This window comes from Ctenopharyngodon idella, chromosome 19 (assembly GCF_019924925.1).
Source record: "Ctenopharyngodon idella isolate HZGC_01 chromosome 19, HZGC01, whole genome shotgun sequence".
NCBI lineage: Eukaryota > Metazoa > Chordata > Actinopteri > Cypriniformes > Xenocyprididae > Ctenopharyngodon > Ctenopharyngodon idella.
Window position 1 is genome coordinate 21,193,770 of NC_067238.1, and position 18,199 is coordinate 21,211,968.

The window sequence follows — 18,199 nt, forward strand, 5'->3', positions numbered from 1 at the left end:
GATGATTCGTACTCGTCCAGTCAAGGTTAGCATGTGCTTTGAGGCAGCTGGGGAACAGCCTGGACTGCTTCTGATTTGTGTTGTTTTCAGCTGTCAGTTGGCATCTTCTCAGTGCACCATCAGCAACACTGAGCGTGAACTGGTCATCAAATACAATTAAAAAGATTAAATGAAACCATCACTCATTCTATATTGCACGCAATTTTTATCAGTGCGCTTGCTCAATTTATGATTGGAATTAACTCCTGGCGGTTTTCTAATGGCATTCATTTGTCTTTTTTTTTTTTGTAGAGCCATGCAGAGCTTCCGCAGTGCTGCTGCCCTCACGGACAGAATGCTAAACAGAATTTGACTGACTGATTGATTAATGTCCCATAGCAGTCTGTCGTTCACGGTTCTTGTCGTTTTGGGGGCGGGGCCTAGAATGTGCGGCTGTGACACTTGGAGAGATGCAGAAGAATGGTGAGAGTAATAATGTGAGTGATTGTGTGAGAGGAGGTTTAAAACAGAGAAGAGTGCTTCAGACAGTGATAAACAAGAGCATATATGGGAGATGAGAGAGACAAATGTGTACTCACCTATCCACCTGTCATTCCCATACCAAGAGAGATTGCCTTTGGTCATATCATAGTATCCAATCTTTTTGTAGCTTCCTCCTGCCGAGAGAAAGTGAGAGAGTGCAATTGAGAAACAGTTTAAAGTCAACATCAAATGGCATTCGTAAAACATTTTTCCTCTATAATGTGGCATGTTTTTGAAATAGGATATTTAAGGAGAAAAAATGTTTATTGCATTGGAAAGTTTTTATGCAAATGAGCAGAGATGCGAAGTGGTGACTACCAGTGGGAGTGCAGGTTGACCCCGTTAACATGCACTTAAGAAAATGGTTTATTTCAGCTTTTGAAAACATCATGTAAATATGAACAACATTTTACTTATGTTGCTTAGGAGTTAAATAATTGTAATCCATATGAATTGAGTGGTTTATTCCAAGTCTTCTGAAGAGGCACAATTTCTTTATATCATAAACAGATTTAATTTAGCCTTTTATTCACATTGATCAGCACATATGTAAAGAGCACAGAGCACACATGTATGTGTGTTGATTAATGTTCATATCTGAATAAAAGACTAATCAAATCTGTTCATTATACAAAGCCACCATATCGCTGCAGAAGACTTGGATTCATATGGATTACTTTTACATGCTCTTTATGAACTTTTTGAAGCTTGAAAATTTTGATTGTGTGGACTTTCAGTGGATTAACAATGATGAGAGAATATTAAAAATATCTTCATTTGTATTCCGAAGATCATATGGGTTTGGAACGACATGAGGGTGAGTAAATGAAAATTAAACATTCACCATGACCATGCTGTCAGTGTAAATAGGGCTTCACTGTTCTCTTCATTTTGAGTCAAACTTGTGGATTGGTGTTTGAGTCAGATTTTTAGAACTTCTTTGACCAGTGGAGTCCAATTCACAACAATAAGTCATTTGTTTACATCTGATTTGTGAGTATTTTTCACTGTTGACAAAGAACCAACTTTTTAGTCATGAATCATTTGTTTGTGAATCAGACTAGTCATACTGAATTTTTGTTGTTGCATGAAGACCCAAAAGTATAACTCAAAAGAAAGCTGTCTATTTAATGTCTTTTTTTATTGTTTCTCTTTAAAGCTACAGTCCGTAAGTTTCGCCTCTTTGTCACAATCTCTGTTTGAAACCTGTAATTGCAGTTATTTGCGGAATTATCATCTTTACGCTCCTCAGCGCGGATGCATCTAATGTTTGCTGTCAGTCACCACATCGGTGTGGATACTGTACTTTGGAATCACAGATTGTAGTCTTGGAAGTATGACCAAAATAAGAATTTTCAATGGAAAATGTCATCTGAACAAGTAACAAATCTGCCACTATTGTTCTGACCAACTGAGAAAAAAAAGCATTACAATAAATACCACGCTACCAATGGTGATTAAATCTAACGATCGCTTAGCTCGGATCACGTCAAACCATGCAAATTATTATTATTGTTATACTTTGTTCTCAAATTGTTAATGTTAATAACATCAGCATTGCGTGACTATGTGTATTTATTGTGTATTAGCGTTACCTGTAGATTTCCAATTTCTATACAGTCTAATCTCTAAAGTTAATTTGTCATACCACACAATCCGCCATCAAAATGATAAGTTGAATTATTCCAGCTGCTGTGAGAAAAAGCTATAAATGATCCGTCACCTGCAGCATCCTCAAATGATATAGCCTACTAGCTGGGACTTGTTCTTATAATGATGCAAAGACGAACGGCGCTATGCTCAAATTTCCTGTGGAAACCTACCAGTACCACCCAAATTATAACACATTATTACAACCTACATTATACACGGATAATTTTTAACCAAAAAATGTTATAGACTGCAGCTTTAATTATTTCAAATTCAAAGTGTAAATTCACAGCTGAGCTAAAATATTATTTACTTGGCCACAATGTTGTAGTGCTTGTTATAGTTTACACTCATGAAAAATTCTGATGTTCAGAAACTGTTAATGGAACATTACAATATGAAAATAATTTGTGTTTTTTTGTTTTGTTTTTTGTTTTTAAATGATGCGGATCTGAAAAAAGAATTTGTTCTGAGGAGGCTGAGGGTCAACATATGTTTCAACATACACATCATATTCAACACTTAAACATATACACATATACGCTCCTTTAATCGATTGTTATCTACAAATATTGCTGTACCTTTTATTACGTTAATAATAAATTAGGTTGACTACAACAATAGTCTAAAATAGTTCTTTGGCTGTTGATTAACATTAGCTAGTCTACACTGGTGAGTTTAAACAAAAAAAGGAAACCATTCAGATGTGGAAAAGGTAATATATAGTGAAATATTCACAAAAAACAGGAATATGTAATACAATAGTAAACAGGGAAAAATCTGATTTCACATTGGCTTTAAGAGATGAAAGGAAGGAGGGGAAAACAGATAAAATTAAAGTCTGAGAGGGAGGAACAAAGGACAGAGAAATGTCACTACACATTGCTGTAAATCAATACTGTGAGGCTGGATCAGATTTTGGGCAGCCTTTAGAGACCAAACAACACATGGATTAGACAAACAGACTGAAAACAGATCTATCATCAATCCTTATTTTCCACCAGGCGTATCAGCTGAGCTTTAAATGAGAATGCACAACAGGGTCGCTCTCCCCTAAAATCAGCTTTATAGAGAGCGCTGTAATTGTGTACCACCGTATCAGCAGTGCTTGAGTGAGAACCGTAAGACAGAGGAATTTATCTTCTATTACGTTCTCTCCCTCTTGCTCCATTTCTCCATTTTCTTTCATGCATTTTCTCTCCTTCTCAAACGCGCACTGGCGGGCAACAAAGATCTGTGCAGGGCTCTGAGGGCCTCCACCCCCAAACACAACAAGAAATTAGCTTAAGTGAGAACTATTATAATTATCAGGTGATCATTAAGCGTAATTACTCCAGGCAGCTTGGGCTTCCCCCGGGGAGACTTGAAAAAGAGGGAAAGGAGACAGAGGAAGAAAGAAAGGCTCTGGAAGCACTGTACGATACAGGCATGAGAAGGAATGCTGAAAAAACTTTCCACAGTTAAGATAGTATCCTCTTAGCTTGCTTTGGTCTCTGCCTGTAGATCTCTTCATTCTGAAACCAATTTCATCCAGTTAAGGACTCAACACTAATAAGCCTGATGCTAAACTCATGATAAAGGCAACAAGCTCCTTTTTAATGGTCCTTTTTAACCACATTTAGTGGTGCTTGCAAAGGCAAACTTCAACATTATCATTGCATAATTTGAACATCTAGGACACTATAGCAACAACACAACAACAATCTGGCAAACACCCACATTAGCATAGTATTGTGGAGGTAGCTTTCGCATTGGCTTGGCAATGTCTTAGCAACTGTCTAGCAACACCTATTTCTGCATGGGCAAGCATCATTCACATTTTAGTAGACTCTATTGATTTTGGGACGGTAAATAACTACCTAACAATGCCCTAGCAACCACCTATAAACAGCACAACAACACCCTGGTAACTACCTACATTAGCATTGCCTAGGAAACCTTTACATGGGCAAGTATCACTCACATTTAGGTGGGATTTTTTTTTTTTTTTTTGGGGGGGGGGGGGGGGGGAGTGTAGACAGTAAATAACTACCTAGCAATGCCCTAGCAACCACCTTGCAACATCTTAGTGGCAGCATAACAATTCTCTGGCAACCACCCACACTAACATTTTAGAGGTGGCTTTTGATGGGTTATGGTGTTTTTTTTTTAATTTTGGGACAGAAAATAACCACCCAGAAAGGCCCTAGCAACACCTTAGCAACAGCACAACAACACCCAAGCAACTTCCTACAGTAACCCGTCACTGTGGAGGTAACTTTTTCATAGGTAAGCATCACTCACAATTTTGGTGGACTCTTTTGACTTAGACCAGTAAACAACAACCTAGCAATGCCCTAAAAAACACCTAGCAACAATTTAGCAAGAGCACAACAACGCCCTGGCAACTCCCAACATCAATTTAGCATTGTGGAGGTAAGTTTTGCATGGGCAAGCTTCAGTCACATTTTGGTGAGGTTTTTTGATTTGGTCCAGGAAGGAACAGCTTAGAAACCACACAGAACACCCTAGCAATTGCACAGCAACACTTTAGCAGTTGCACTATAATGGGAGCAACCTAGAACAATGTAGAAGAGTGGCAGCAAGTTCTAGAGGGGCAACCACTCATATTTTCCTCAGAAAACGCTAAAATGTAGTTCTATTTTTTATTGTGTCAAACAAAGAGGGATTGACGTAGGATCTGGGCACCGGCAGAGGCACAAAGAGATGTGACAGATTGAACAGGGGAACACAGGCACACTGATCAAAAAGACAGCTTCTGAAATGACGCCAATACAAAGACCAAAAACAAACGACAGGAGAGAGAAAAGGATCCAATCTGCGTGCGAGAGCTGAGGTTGCAGTCACAATACGCTTGTCATTCGAAGAGGTTAACAAGCAAATGAAAGGAGAGATGCCCCTGTCACTACATCGGGAATTGTGTGTGAAGTTCAAATGGAATACTTAAGTCTGGAAATACGGCTGTATGGAATATGTGGCTTCCATTGGTATTCCAGATGCTGCTTGTATAAACGTTTCTTTCCAAAAGACGGTATTGAAATTGACCAGTCATTATTACAGTACGTGCCTTGTTAGACTTCCAATCCCACAACACTGATCTCTTCAAAGAAGCTCTAAATATCTGTGAGTGAGGCCTTGGATTCTTGTTAACCTGTCTGACCTTTGCCAGAATAGGCCAAATGACCAATCTGGCCAAACTGCCATATTCATGAAGAGTTGTAGTAGCTTCAAACCACTTTTTATTTAGCAATAATGGAGGTCACTGTGCTCCTGTGAACCTTTAATACCATCAATTTTTCACACTGGAATCCACATTTATACATCGACACAACTCTATATCAGAGGTTTATGGAGAGATATTTGAACCCGGTGCAGACTGTGCTCTGTCATGCACTGTGAACCCTGGGACTTCATATAGTCAATGTCCATAGTCAGCTTGGTGAACAGTCAGTCACATGCAGCATTTCACGCATGAGGGCACCTCCTAAGGAAATTGGTTTGAGGTTTCATACAGGCACCATAATGCCATTTAATGACTACAGTGCTTGTGTCTCAGTAGAAAATCATATGTGGCCATTTATAAATGAATTTACTTCTTTAAACTATACCATCAGCCCTGCACACACAGGATTGTGGTAAATTGCAGGCTGAAAAATGCTGCCTACATGGAGGTAAGCAGCCAGCCAGGCACATCCGAATCCAATTTTTGCGTAACATCCCGTCTACTAAGATGCTTTCATCTGGTTGGCTTTTGAAGGCAGAATAGATGTATTCCTTCTTTAATATCCCACAATTCTGCGCATGAGGTTTGGCAGTTGATGGAAAGAATAAAAATGTCATCTTAAGGAGTAAAATTATTTATAAATGCCCATTTTATCACCATATGACTCAATTTCTAATCAGAAATAAGCATTTTAGAGATTAAATATTTTCTTGTTTATGTTTAAAACTCACTTAAATTTGTTCTAGATCAGAAGTTCAAAACTGGGGGCCGGGGCCCACTCAGGGGTGCGTAACATAGTACAATCCAAGAGCTTTATTTAAACATTTTGATTTTCAATGCACTTTAAAATAAACTTTAATGTCTGTTCAGTCCCTATGTAACAAATACAACTTATTTGTGTTACATCAAATTAAGTGATAAAAAGCAGTTGCAAACATATCACAAAATACAAAAATTCATCTCTGCACCAATAAAATTTCCAACACTTTACGTTTTACTAACATGTTGTGTGTAATATCTTATTAATATATCTTAATCTATTAATTTAACTTACACTGGAAGGTTTTCCTAGACATGTTGCAAAATCAGTTCCTGAATGTGATGAATGATGGGGTACGCTTAGCCTCAAATACTGATCCGAAGCTGTATTAGAGATGTGTGGGTTTAGTGTTCATTAAGTGTACTGTGCTTTGGCATTTTTCAGACCTGGAACAGTCTATGGATAGTATATATGTGTATAATAATTATAGTTAAATGTTAAGAGGAAATTATATTACATAGGGGCCTTCGAATATTGTGTTGGAAAAGGGAGGGGCCTTCAATTAAATGCACATTTAAGCCCCATTTACACTAGTGCGTTTTAAAACGAAAACAGTCCTCGTCTACACTGCCGTTTCCACAGCGTTTCAGAAACAATCTCCATCTACACTACATGACCAAAAATGCATGTCACATGACCGTTCATGCACACTGGGTATGTGCGTACAAGTGTAAACAGTTGCCTTTTGCGCATATAGGCAGCTGCAGTATTAAAAAAATGAATAGTTTAACTGCACAATGGCTGCTAAAACTGACAACAAAGCCAGCAAATATTGCAGTTCAGTCTCCATGTTATTGTTTACACGGTCGTCAAGGATACGCAGAGTGAACGTGGGCAGCCACGCCATCGGTTTCGAAAGTCTCCATTTTTGTCCGTTTACACCGAAACGCAACCCCGGTGTTTCCAAACTAAAACTGGCTCTGCAACGTTTTCGAAAGTCTCCGTTTTCGAGGGTCGAAAACAATGGAGTAGTGTAAACGACAGGTGTAACCGTAGCAAAAGTTATGCGTAATGCATAGTGTAAACGGGGCCTTATTTGTATAGCGCTTTTCACAATACATATATATTTACAGAAAATGCATGTCAACAGTACAATTTAGAGTAATCTGTTATCAGAGGTGACTTTGTCCAAGTTATGTAATTTCAGAAATGTACATATCAAAATGCACAAATGTACAAATCACGCAGTTAGCTAACAATGTATTCATTTAAACAATGTATTAATTTAAGGCAGAAACAATGAGCTCATTGAAGTAATGAATACCTTCGTGTCAAAAGGAATGAGAACAACTCTAGATCCTTAGACATGATGTTATGGTGCCTTCAAAGCCTGTCTGAAAGCAGTTTCCTCAGGAACTCAATTCCAGTATCATAAGAAAGATTCTGATTACTTATGCAAATTAGCAGTTTTAGTGTTTAATTTTTAATACATGCCTACAAACAGTTATGAATCAGACCCTAATGGAACAATATGCTCTAGACAGATGAGACAAAGGTAGAGCTGTTTGGCCAGACATGAGAAAACCAAAAATTGCTTTGACTGCTTTGATAAAAAGACCCTCACAGCAACTGTAAAGTGTGCTGGTGGAAGCTTTTTTGGTTTTGGGTTACTTTCTGCCTCAGGGCCTGTCAGCTTGGCATCACAGGGTAAACCATGAATCCCACATTGTACCAGAGGACTAGACCATGTGAGACCATCTGTCAAAAAGCTGAAGTCGAAATGTAGACATGTACAAAACAGACTTTGCAATAAAATGACTCAAAACCCTCAAGCAAAACCACAAAAACAGTCTCAAAAAAGAAGAAATGTTGAGCTATCGATTGGAAAAGTCATATTAAGTGGTGAGGAGACTTGAAACAGAATGTACAAGAAAAAAATCACACAGTCAAAGGCTCTGCATGGAATATAAAGCAACCATTGTTAATGTAAGACACAGATACACCTAAAACACCTACAACAAGTGACTTCTGCCACTGAAGTACACTGAAGCAGGTATTTTCTACAAAGATGACTTCATCTCGCTTCTTCTTGAATTCTAACTTTTGTTCAGGGTGAAATAAATATGCATTTATACTCTTTGAAAAGTTTTACACCTAAATAAATCCATGGCTCTTTTGAAAAAATATGTTAAAAATTATATATGAGATTAAGAATTCTCTGGTCATAAAAGTGACCTAGAAAAGTTTTAAAGAGTGGTGCCATGTTAAGATCACATTAACAGCTGAGTACTACTTACTATATCAAAGTTCACAGCATCATTGAACACTTTCACAGGCCAAATCATGGGTGACAATTACACCCATAATGGCATTGACGCTGTTGTCCAAGACCAAAGCTAAGTCCCAAAATGATTGATCTTAACTGTAAAAACTGACAAAAAATAATGTTTATATATATATATATATATATATAAATCAAATTTAGCTTGGATACGAGAATGGCTTCTTCTGAACCACCATGTCTACTGAAACATTCAGTGAATTGTATTAAGTTTTCATGCACATGTAATTTTTTTCTCTTCAATAATTTTTGAGAGTGCATGAGAGATGAGAAAAAAAAGATACTGAGCTAAAAAAAACCTAATTCATGCGTCAGTTCTCTGGCTTTGGCAAAATGATTACAGCTCTGGAGTGTTTGAACCCAGGAAAAACTGTGTTTTACCTGACACCTGTGCTACTCTCCAAATGGAGCGAGAACACTGATCGCAGAGTCGTTCATCATTTTAAAATTGAGCAAAAGCAACCATGCATACGGACTACATCTGCTGTCCACACTCACTCTAAAATTACCTTTTATTATATCTGTACCTTACAGTTTTCAGGGGAAAATAAGTCATAAAATTACTTTTAGTTTGCTCACCTTGCAGTTGTTCAATGAGGGTCCATGCCATTCTGGAACCCTGGGCATCAAACACCACATGACCCTGAGAGAGAATGAGAACATTTTTATAGCTCTGTGTATACTTGTCTCTTAAATTTAGTTTTGTTGAGTATCATAATCGATACATCAGCTTTTATGGCTCATATTGTATGATATAGTAGAATATGGAGATTATACACTTGAGGAGGAAAAAAAACAGATGCCCAAACTGAGCAAAATAAATGCAATTGGTGCAATTTTGGGACTGTATTTATACAGTATGACCAAAAAGTAAGATGAAAGATTATAATGTAAATCAATGTGATCTCTTTAACAGTATATCAGACTACTTACATAAAATCATATAAATATCAGTTGTCACCCTATATCTCCCAATAATATGTCTTAGTAAGATATTTAAATGCTTAGTTTTATGATCAAAGCAGTGTTCATTTTGACAGCAAATTCTGATGTAGTTTTAGTCATAGTCTTATGACTAAAAAGTCATATTTTAGTCATCTGAATTGTTTTAGTTTGTCTAGTTTTAGTCAACTAAATCTATCTTTTCTAATCTTTTTACAAATTTTACATTATTGCAGCACCTCTCCTCCCAGTCTGTCAGTAACAATCTGTTTAGTTCCTGTCTAAATAAAGCCCCTTCTTCTGGAAAGTACAATGTGCTCTGATTGGTAAGCTGGATCAATGTGTTGTGATTGTTTAACCGCTTCGAGTGTGTTTCGGAAATGTCACGCTTCTTACCATAACCATGAGTTTCAACACACTACTAAGGCAACTCAACCACAACTCGCCCCCTTTTTTTGCATATTACCTGGGCGGGAATTTAAATGATGAATATAGTGAAATGTATGTTCCCTAGAGAAAACTCAAGACTACAGTCAAGGCATTTCAGGGAGTTCAGAAACAGTGCTTTACTGATATAGAGAATAACTCCCTTCAGAATAACTTTGTGCTTTGTAACTTCAGACCTTTTTCATGCTCAAACAGCAACATTACACACTAAAGATAGTTGAACATGTAAAAAAGTATAATAGGTCCACTTTAATATTTCTATTTATCTTTATGTAACTTTAGTACTTCAACTTAAACTTTTTTCAGTTATTTGCCCAATATTTCTAATTTTTTTCAAGTTTTTCATCTAATATTTAGATTTTATTTTATGTCAGCTTTATTTCAATTAATGAAAATGTTACTTTTAAAAGTAAAGCATTAATATTGTTTCACCCCCTAAAAAAGTAACTAATTGCGTTTTTATGGAAGGTAATGCGTTGTTACTTTTGCATTACTTTTTCTCATCTGGGCCTGGCTGTTTGTTTGTTTGTTTTTATAACAACAAAAAAGTTCTATTTTTTAGCAAATGTAAAGACCCTTTCACACCAAAAGTGAAATGAATAAGCCTCAGGCTGAAGGAAATGCAAATTCAAGCCTGTACAGTAGAGGGCGCAGCTCAAAAAACAAACCTGTCACCTGTGCTGCCATTCTAGAATACAGATGAATAGGACTCATGAGTAGTAAATGAGTAAATGTATGCTCACATTTAGTCAAGAACTAGTCTAGAATAACCATCATGTTTGCACACAATGCTTCTGCACTAGTGATTTTTCTCAACATGGGGACAGGAGAGCTGTCAGTCAATAAATGGGAAAACAAAGTAACTTGCGTTACTTATTTGAAAAAGTAACTCAGATATTTTGCTGTAAATTTAAAAGTAATGTGTTACTTTACTAGTTACTTGAAAAAAGTAATCTGATTACATAACTCACGTTACTCATAATGTGTTACCCCCAACACTGTTTATTATTAATAACAACACTGGTTACTAGTATATTAGTTTTTTGCTGTGGTATCACAATTGCATATGACAATTGCGTATCATTAAATCTAACTGGCACTGACTACTGAACCTTTGGTATAATGACGACCTTAATACCTTCATATCCAATTACTATTTAGCCAACGATGTCACTCACCGAAACCCCCTCGAAGGAGCTAGTGTTGAGGGCTCGGTAGATCTCTGCTGTGATGTCCTTGTTATTATAATTAAAGTCTTCCAATCTGCGGCCTTTTGCCTTCAAGGGCCCCACTGTCTTATTGAGCGCCAGAGCCAGGGCCCAAACTGCATCATACGCCAGAGGAGCTTCCTGAAATCCTCCAGTTTCCTCTGGATTCTTCCCACCCAGCTTGGACATCAGCTGTGCTAAGAACTCCTGTGAGGTCTGGATCAAAAGAGAGGACATACGGTATCATCTGGCATGCATATGGATGTGTACGCACATGGCAAAAATTTTGTGCACTAACGAGGGCTTGATGGATTTTAAGCATGACTTCATTGACACTAAAAAAGCACAGAGTTGAAAAAAGTGCCAGGCTTCCGGCAGCGTGAAAGTGAGAGAGAGGTCAAGGTAAGTTACAGTATAGTTCATCACCATTGGAGTGCATCATATAGATGGAGGTACTTTTCTCCTGGGTGTGAAATCTTCATTCACACACACCAGGACCTGAAGCGCCAAAAATAAACTCCCGCTTTCACACATACTCTGAAGATGTTCCATGTCATTAAGGAGGTACTGGGAAAAGAAATAGAGTTGGCGCGCTCTTATCGTGGCGGCATACGAAAACCGATTTCCTTGACATTTTTCACACCTTATAGAAACAGCTGAGGCACCTTCCTTGCTTCAAACAGGTGCGTTTTAGGAAATGAGCCAAGCTGCAGATGGGCATCTGGTGATTGCTTGATGCAAATGGACAGTGGAGAACAGTGTGTGTGTGGATATAAACTACGGCGTCAAGAAGCATTTCAGCTCTCTTAAAATTACAGCCTCAAAGTGAGGGACGGTAAAGCAAGGATGAGGGGAACAAATTATGGTGATGTTGAGCCAATTTAGCATGGCCATCTTATCACAAATTGTCCTGTCCAACATGACAGTCTTTTTACGTCAGATGTGAAGCATAGGTGTCTGGATATGTGCCCAGATTGCGCCGGATCCAGGAAAACAGCAGGGACATATGCATGCGAGCCAATTCCCAGCACAGAGCACCGGAGTTGGGTGGGCTCCAGACAGCACCCCCCTGGAGCTCACACCTGTCCATCCAGTGCTCCCAGGGGTACAACAGTTGGACCTGACTGCTCTGACCCCTACGGGACTCTTCAGATTTTCAGATCTGAGAATAGCTAAAGATATAACGGTAGGTTATGGGCTATTCCCAGTGGGAAAACGTTATCTAACTTGGTTATCTAAACAGAATGAAGCTTGTCTATGCCACACTAATCTGAGGATGATGTCATTGTAAACACTGCAGCATATGGGAACACATAGGACACTGTTGGTTGATTATTATTTTTCAGTGTTCTATGAGGACATGTAGAGAGCAGGATGACTGATAGCCAATAGATACAGTCAGAATATAATTAATTGATGCCAAGTAAGATGTACAGAAAATTGCTGAAATTAACACGTATTTTACACAATATTAACTAATAAAGATTGTTAGCATGTCGCTATGCGGTTGCAAATATGTTTTTCCTTCAATGCAAGCCTATGGATTTTTTCTAGGGCTGTCCCAACTAAAGATTTTTCTGGTCGACTAGTAGTCTTTCATTTTAAGCGATTAGTCAACTAATCGCACGTTTATTAATAAACCATATAAATCATAATAAAGAGCCTTTAATGCCAACATAGCCTAATCAGCTTTCAAGCGCACATATAAAGTTTGCCACGGCTCACCGGCAGAAGTAATGATTATGAATGCGTCGGGGGAAAACAGCAAGGAGACTGCTTTAATATTTGAATAATTGATTGATAAATAGTGTTTTCTGTATTTTCAGCTGCAGCACTGAAGTTGACGATGCTGACTCATCATCTCCGCACTCCGCAGTCGACGCGCCTATATGTTTCATACGGATTACATAACCTGAGAATATTTGTTTTCCATTTGAATAGGTTCTTTTAAAAGTATACATTTTGCTTTCTATAGATATATTTTTCATGTCTGTGTGAGGCAAGTTTACATGGAGTTTCAGTTCTTTCTTTTTTTTTTGCCGTGCTGAAGTTCACAAAGAGAGATGGCAGAAAGCGCACCCTGCTTGCTGTCATTATTTTATAAAAACACGACATTTTGTAGTTATTGTGAATGCACACAAATAAAGGTAGACTCTTCACAGATTCAAAAGATGTATTACTCTTATCTGTATGACCAAAAATGACGGAGTATTTTAAGTGCAAGTGATCACGTCTGCACCTCTGTGTTAACTGCACAAACACTTGAATAGCCCGCATTTTTCTAGGTTAACGTGAGAGTGAGCGGCCATGTAAAGTTGCTACTACTTACATGTTTCAGATGATAAGCCATATTTGAGGTCGATGAATATGGATATCCTGCCCGATGTACTGTATTTACCATTTAGACCAGCTGTTAATGATCTGTCCATCACAGACTGCGTGACTTCACCACTTCCTGTGGATTTTTTTTTTTCTTGCGGCTAAGCGACTAATAAAATTTTGGTCGATTAAGTCTTTTCTCGTCAAATAACAGTTAGTTGACTATTAGGGGTCAGCCCTAATTTTTTTACCCCCATTTTATCATCCAACAAGCAAAAATTGTAAGTCTGATTGCTTCAAAAAGTAATAGCTTCATGATTCGAAATACCATTCAAGCCTAAATGTGCCTTGGTCTGAGTCTAGCCACAGGACACAAACTGAGCAATTCTTATATTTAGAAAAGAATTAGGAAACAAACATTCTTGAGGCCCACTCACCAGGTTAGAGGCTCCTCGCACCGTCTCTGGATTGAGCATGACTATCTCAGTGGTCACATGACCCTCCACAGCTTCTGTCATCTGCTCCACAGTGCAGTTGATGGATGGGTCTTTGATCTTGAACCAGTTGTCAGCGTACCAGCCAATCAGAAACCACACATACTTTTTCCCATACAGCTTCTCCTTATAGACCTGCAGTTGGGTTGTGTGAAACAGGTCGGGTTAGGGAACGACTTGAGCCAAGAATGAAAAATGAACAGAAACTCCATGTTTCCCCTTCGACATTGACATAGATTAATCACAATCAGCTGGATGGCTGATTACCGACCTCACAAAACACTTTCCTGGCTTCCGTTTCATAAAACAGTCCCACAATGATGCGCGCATCTTGGCGCTGTAGGAGCAGAGTGAGAATTGATGATTAGAACAAAGAAATGAATGCAACAATTTGCAAAAGTCAGTGAATTAGCATGAGAGGGAGGTCCCTTTAGTATTTGAGAGTGCTACTATGCATAACACTGCAGTAATTTTGGTTTGGACAAGCAGTCCAATCAGTGCTACTTTCCCCTCTCAGCGTGTGCTATATTCCAGGTTACCATGGTTCCTCTGGTGGTACTCCATTAATCTTGTGCACCAAAACTAGGGCGGCACACATGGCAGGCCTTTGCTAAACAGGCAGCCAAGGGCCCAGCCATCACTAGAGAGAGCAGGATTGGGGAGGCGGTAGGGCTGGGGGGGAACAGATCATCTGACCTATGTTCCAATTAAAATGATTCTCCTCAAGAATGAGATCAGATCCCCACACTGTTGTATTTTTCTCCCGGACTTAAATGATGTCCTTTGGCATGACAGACCCAGAGCTAGCCAATCACAATAAAGGTGCATGTTCCTGTGTTTATATCTGGAAATGTTTATGGGGGAAACCAAAAGAAAAGAACTACTGTAGTCACGTTGACTATTTTAATGATGTTTTTACTACTTTTCTGGACCTTGAATGTGGTAATTTCATTGCTTTCTATTGAGGATAAAAAAAACCTTTTAGATTTCATCAAAAATATCTTAATTTGTGTTCCAAAGATGAACAAAGGTCTTATGGGTGTGGAACGACATGAGGGTGAGTACTTAATGACAGAAATTTCATTTTTGGGTGAACTAACCCTTTAAATTATGAACTTATTTAAAATATTATATAAGTTTAATATTTTTTTAGAATGTGGGGTTTATGTTTTTTTATATTTATTGGAAAATAAATTCTGTCAATATTAGAAAAGCTCAAAAAATATTTTTCTTATTCATTGTATTATGTTTGTTATTAGTATTTCTTACTAAACTGTAATAACAGAAAATAATGGAAATTACAAAAAAACCCTCAAAAGTACAAAAATTAAACATGTAGTAGCAATATGGTAATAAGGATTGGGGGATACCTAACTATCATTGAAATATATTCAATATAATTTCTTGTTTTTTCATCTGATTTTGGGGTGAAATGTGTCCTGGTTGTGTTTTTGTGAGATTCAACCTTATAGACTTCTCTATGTGTGTTTCGCATCTGTCTGAGAATCGTAAGATGTTGTTGAGGAGGGTGCTGATCTGATTGCTCTAACGTGGCACTGACGGGAACACCTGTACTTTGCCATGGCAGTGAGGTCATAAATGAAATGAGTGAAAGTGAAAGCACCTTGAGGTTCTTGACGGCCACAGCAGGATCCGTGAGGAAACTTTGCCTCACACTGATCTCAATGCCTGCCTCCTTCACCCTCTGCTCTAGATCATCCAGAGTCTGAGAAAGAGAGAGAGAGAATGAGATTAAAGAAGAATTGAGAAAGAGAGGGAGGGAAAGTAAAGAGCATGGAGACAAGAAAAACATTCGCATGATGTCGGGTGGAAAAAGCAAGAGACGGGAAAGAATATTATTGCGGCAGAAAGGCAGAGATAAGACAGGCATGAGGAAAGAAAAAGAGGGAAGAAAGAAAATTAGAAAGAGACTGGCAGATTTAATTTCTTTTGTTGGGACTTGTTTACTGTTTACTGTCCTGCGTGTACTAATAAAACAAGCGTGTAAATTTTAATACAGTCTGTATAACCTCAGGCTGCAGAGTGCAGGAGGAAACAAAGGAATAGAGCCAAGCCTACATCAGCTACAGCCCACAATCCCAGATCCCAGATGTTGTCTTCTACAGCACACAAGTATATTTTACCTACATAGCATATAAAAATACATGCTATACCCTAAGGTAAACGATGTGCTTCTGAAAACCTCAGTTACATAAACACAGCCTGTGTGAGTTGCACAATACCAGGCATCAGACATTCGCTGCATATAATTTAACAAGTTCCAGGAACAAGGAATGTGTCTGTCCACACTAGAAGATAAATGCTGTGTATAATGTGATAGGTTTTAATGTGAAGTGAGTTTCAATTTGATTCAAAAAGCATTTTTGTTCATTCAGAATGATTCAATTTGATTAAATACACAATATAACTGGTTTGAATCAATTACAAAATTATTCGATTTCATTAACAAACATTTAATTTAGTATTTTTTAATATGCATGTATAGGATTCTTTAAATACTTCTCTTAATGCATCTTAATCAGGAAAAAGAAGGAAAACTAAAAGCTCTAGGCCACATACTGTATGATAATAATGAAGAGAAGCAATATAGATGACTTTAAACTTAAAGGCACAGTATGTAGAATTTTCGCCGCTAGAGATCACCTATTCAAAACAAAGGCGTAGCTTGATGACGCAGAGTTTGAGCGCTGAATCTTGGGAGATGTCGTCTTCACCTCACAGCCGGAGGAAAAGAATCAGGATGGGACTCGGGCAGAAATCATGTTCATGGATGAGATTATTAATAGGGCTGGGTATTGACACAATTTTCACGATTCAATTCGATTCGATTTCTATTCACATGCTTGTGATTCGATTAGATTCGATTAAGATTTCGATTCGATTCGATATCGATTATTTTGGATGTAGTATATCAGTTACAGTACATGGCAAATTTTCTAGAGGAAAAAAATCTCTCAACTAATGCTGTAAACTACACATGGGAGTCAGTTGGTACTACTTTACTATAACAATGAAGGTTAAAATTAACTTACTTATATACAAACACTTAAATTACACTCAATTATGTTTTTTTATAATAAATAATTTCTGAATAAATAATATGAATAAATTCATATTTCTACTCCAATTTGTTTTTTTTTGTTTTTTTGTTTGTTTTTTTTTATTTAAATCGTGGCTGTCATAACTGATTTATTCAAACATGCATTAAATATTGAAGAACATTATAATGAATATGTAACGGTGCATAGCTATATTTATCAGAATGCTGCTTTCTAGAGTTCACTTTTCTAGCTGACTAATGAGTTTATGGTCACTAAATATGTTTTTCTGAGGTAAATGTGACGTTTAGCTGTTTTATTGACGTCTTTCCGAGGTTGAAACACTTATTGAGCTATTACACAAGACATGATACGGATTTCGGTAGGTTGTACTGTATATTTTAACATACCTTCAGATGTTTAGTCATGTTTATTTCGCGCTGTAACTGGTATTAAAGTGGAGGAGAGGATGTTCACACGCGCTCTGTGCTGCCGCTTCTCTTTAACTGAGGCGATAAAGTGATCTGTCATGTCACATTAAACAGCGCCATAACGGTATTTATTTTTTGAATCTCATAATAAGATGGACGTCATTTGAAATCTGAGACTTTGCTTCATATCAAAAGTACCAAAGCACAAAGATTATTGCGGTTTATTGGATGGGAGGTGCGCTACATGTTCTGTTCATTCATCAACTGAAAACAAACTAGACTAATCGATTCTTAAGATTTAAGAATCGATATCGGTTCGCAAAAATGAGAATCGATTAAAATCAAGAAATCGATATTGTTTGCCCAGCCCTAATTATTAACGTTACTGTAGTATGAAGCAGAGCAGGACTGAGTGCTGAACGAGACCGCTGGAGCGATTGCTAATGAGAGACGAGTGCGACACACGCCTCGAGAGCAGAGGAACTTTTATTATGCCATGGTCACTGCAGCGCTGTTTTATCATATTAGATACATTTGAGTGTGTTGCTGCCGATCGAACACTGTGAGACACTTGTTGCACACTGCAGTAAGCTAGATCCATTTTAGAATATCATATTAACAAATGCTGGATGGCTTGTGCTAATAAATGGCATGCAATTAAACACAAACGTATTGTATGATGGAGAAAATGCTGTATTACTGTTACTAAAAATAAAGCTGCATCTGATTATGCTATGTTAGCTACTTGACAAAATAGTGTTTTCTTCGGAGGCATGGTAAAAGCATGGTACTCGCGGAAAATC

General features: G+C 37.7%; 1 protein-coding gene across 3 annotated transcripts in view; it reads right to left on the reverse strand.

The window, feature by feature from the left end:
- Positions 1–18,199, reverse strand: part of gabbr1b (gamma-aminobutyric acid (GABA) B receptor, 1b) — a 123,242-nt gene that overhangs the window by 25,984 nt on the left and 79,059 nt on the right. For all 3 annotated transcript variants that reach the window (XM_051871686.1, XM_051871685.1, XM_051871688.1), the window contains exons 10-15: positions 15,531–15,632; positions 14,178–14,243; positions 13,850–14,041; positions 11,064–11,309; positions 9,076–9,139; positions 579–656 (exon numbers count right to left, since the gene is read on the reverse strand). In XM_051871686.1, coding sequence (XP_051727646.1) covers positions 579–656; positions 9,076–9,139; positions 11,064–11,309; positions 13,850–14,041; positions 14,178–14,243; positions 15,531–15,632 — 748 coding nt within the window. The remainder of the gene's footprint in view (positions 1–578; positions 657–9,075; positions 9,140–11,063; positions 11,310–13,849; positions 14,042–14,177; positions 14,244–15,530; positions 15,633–18,199) is intronic.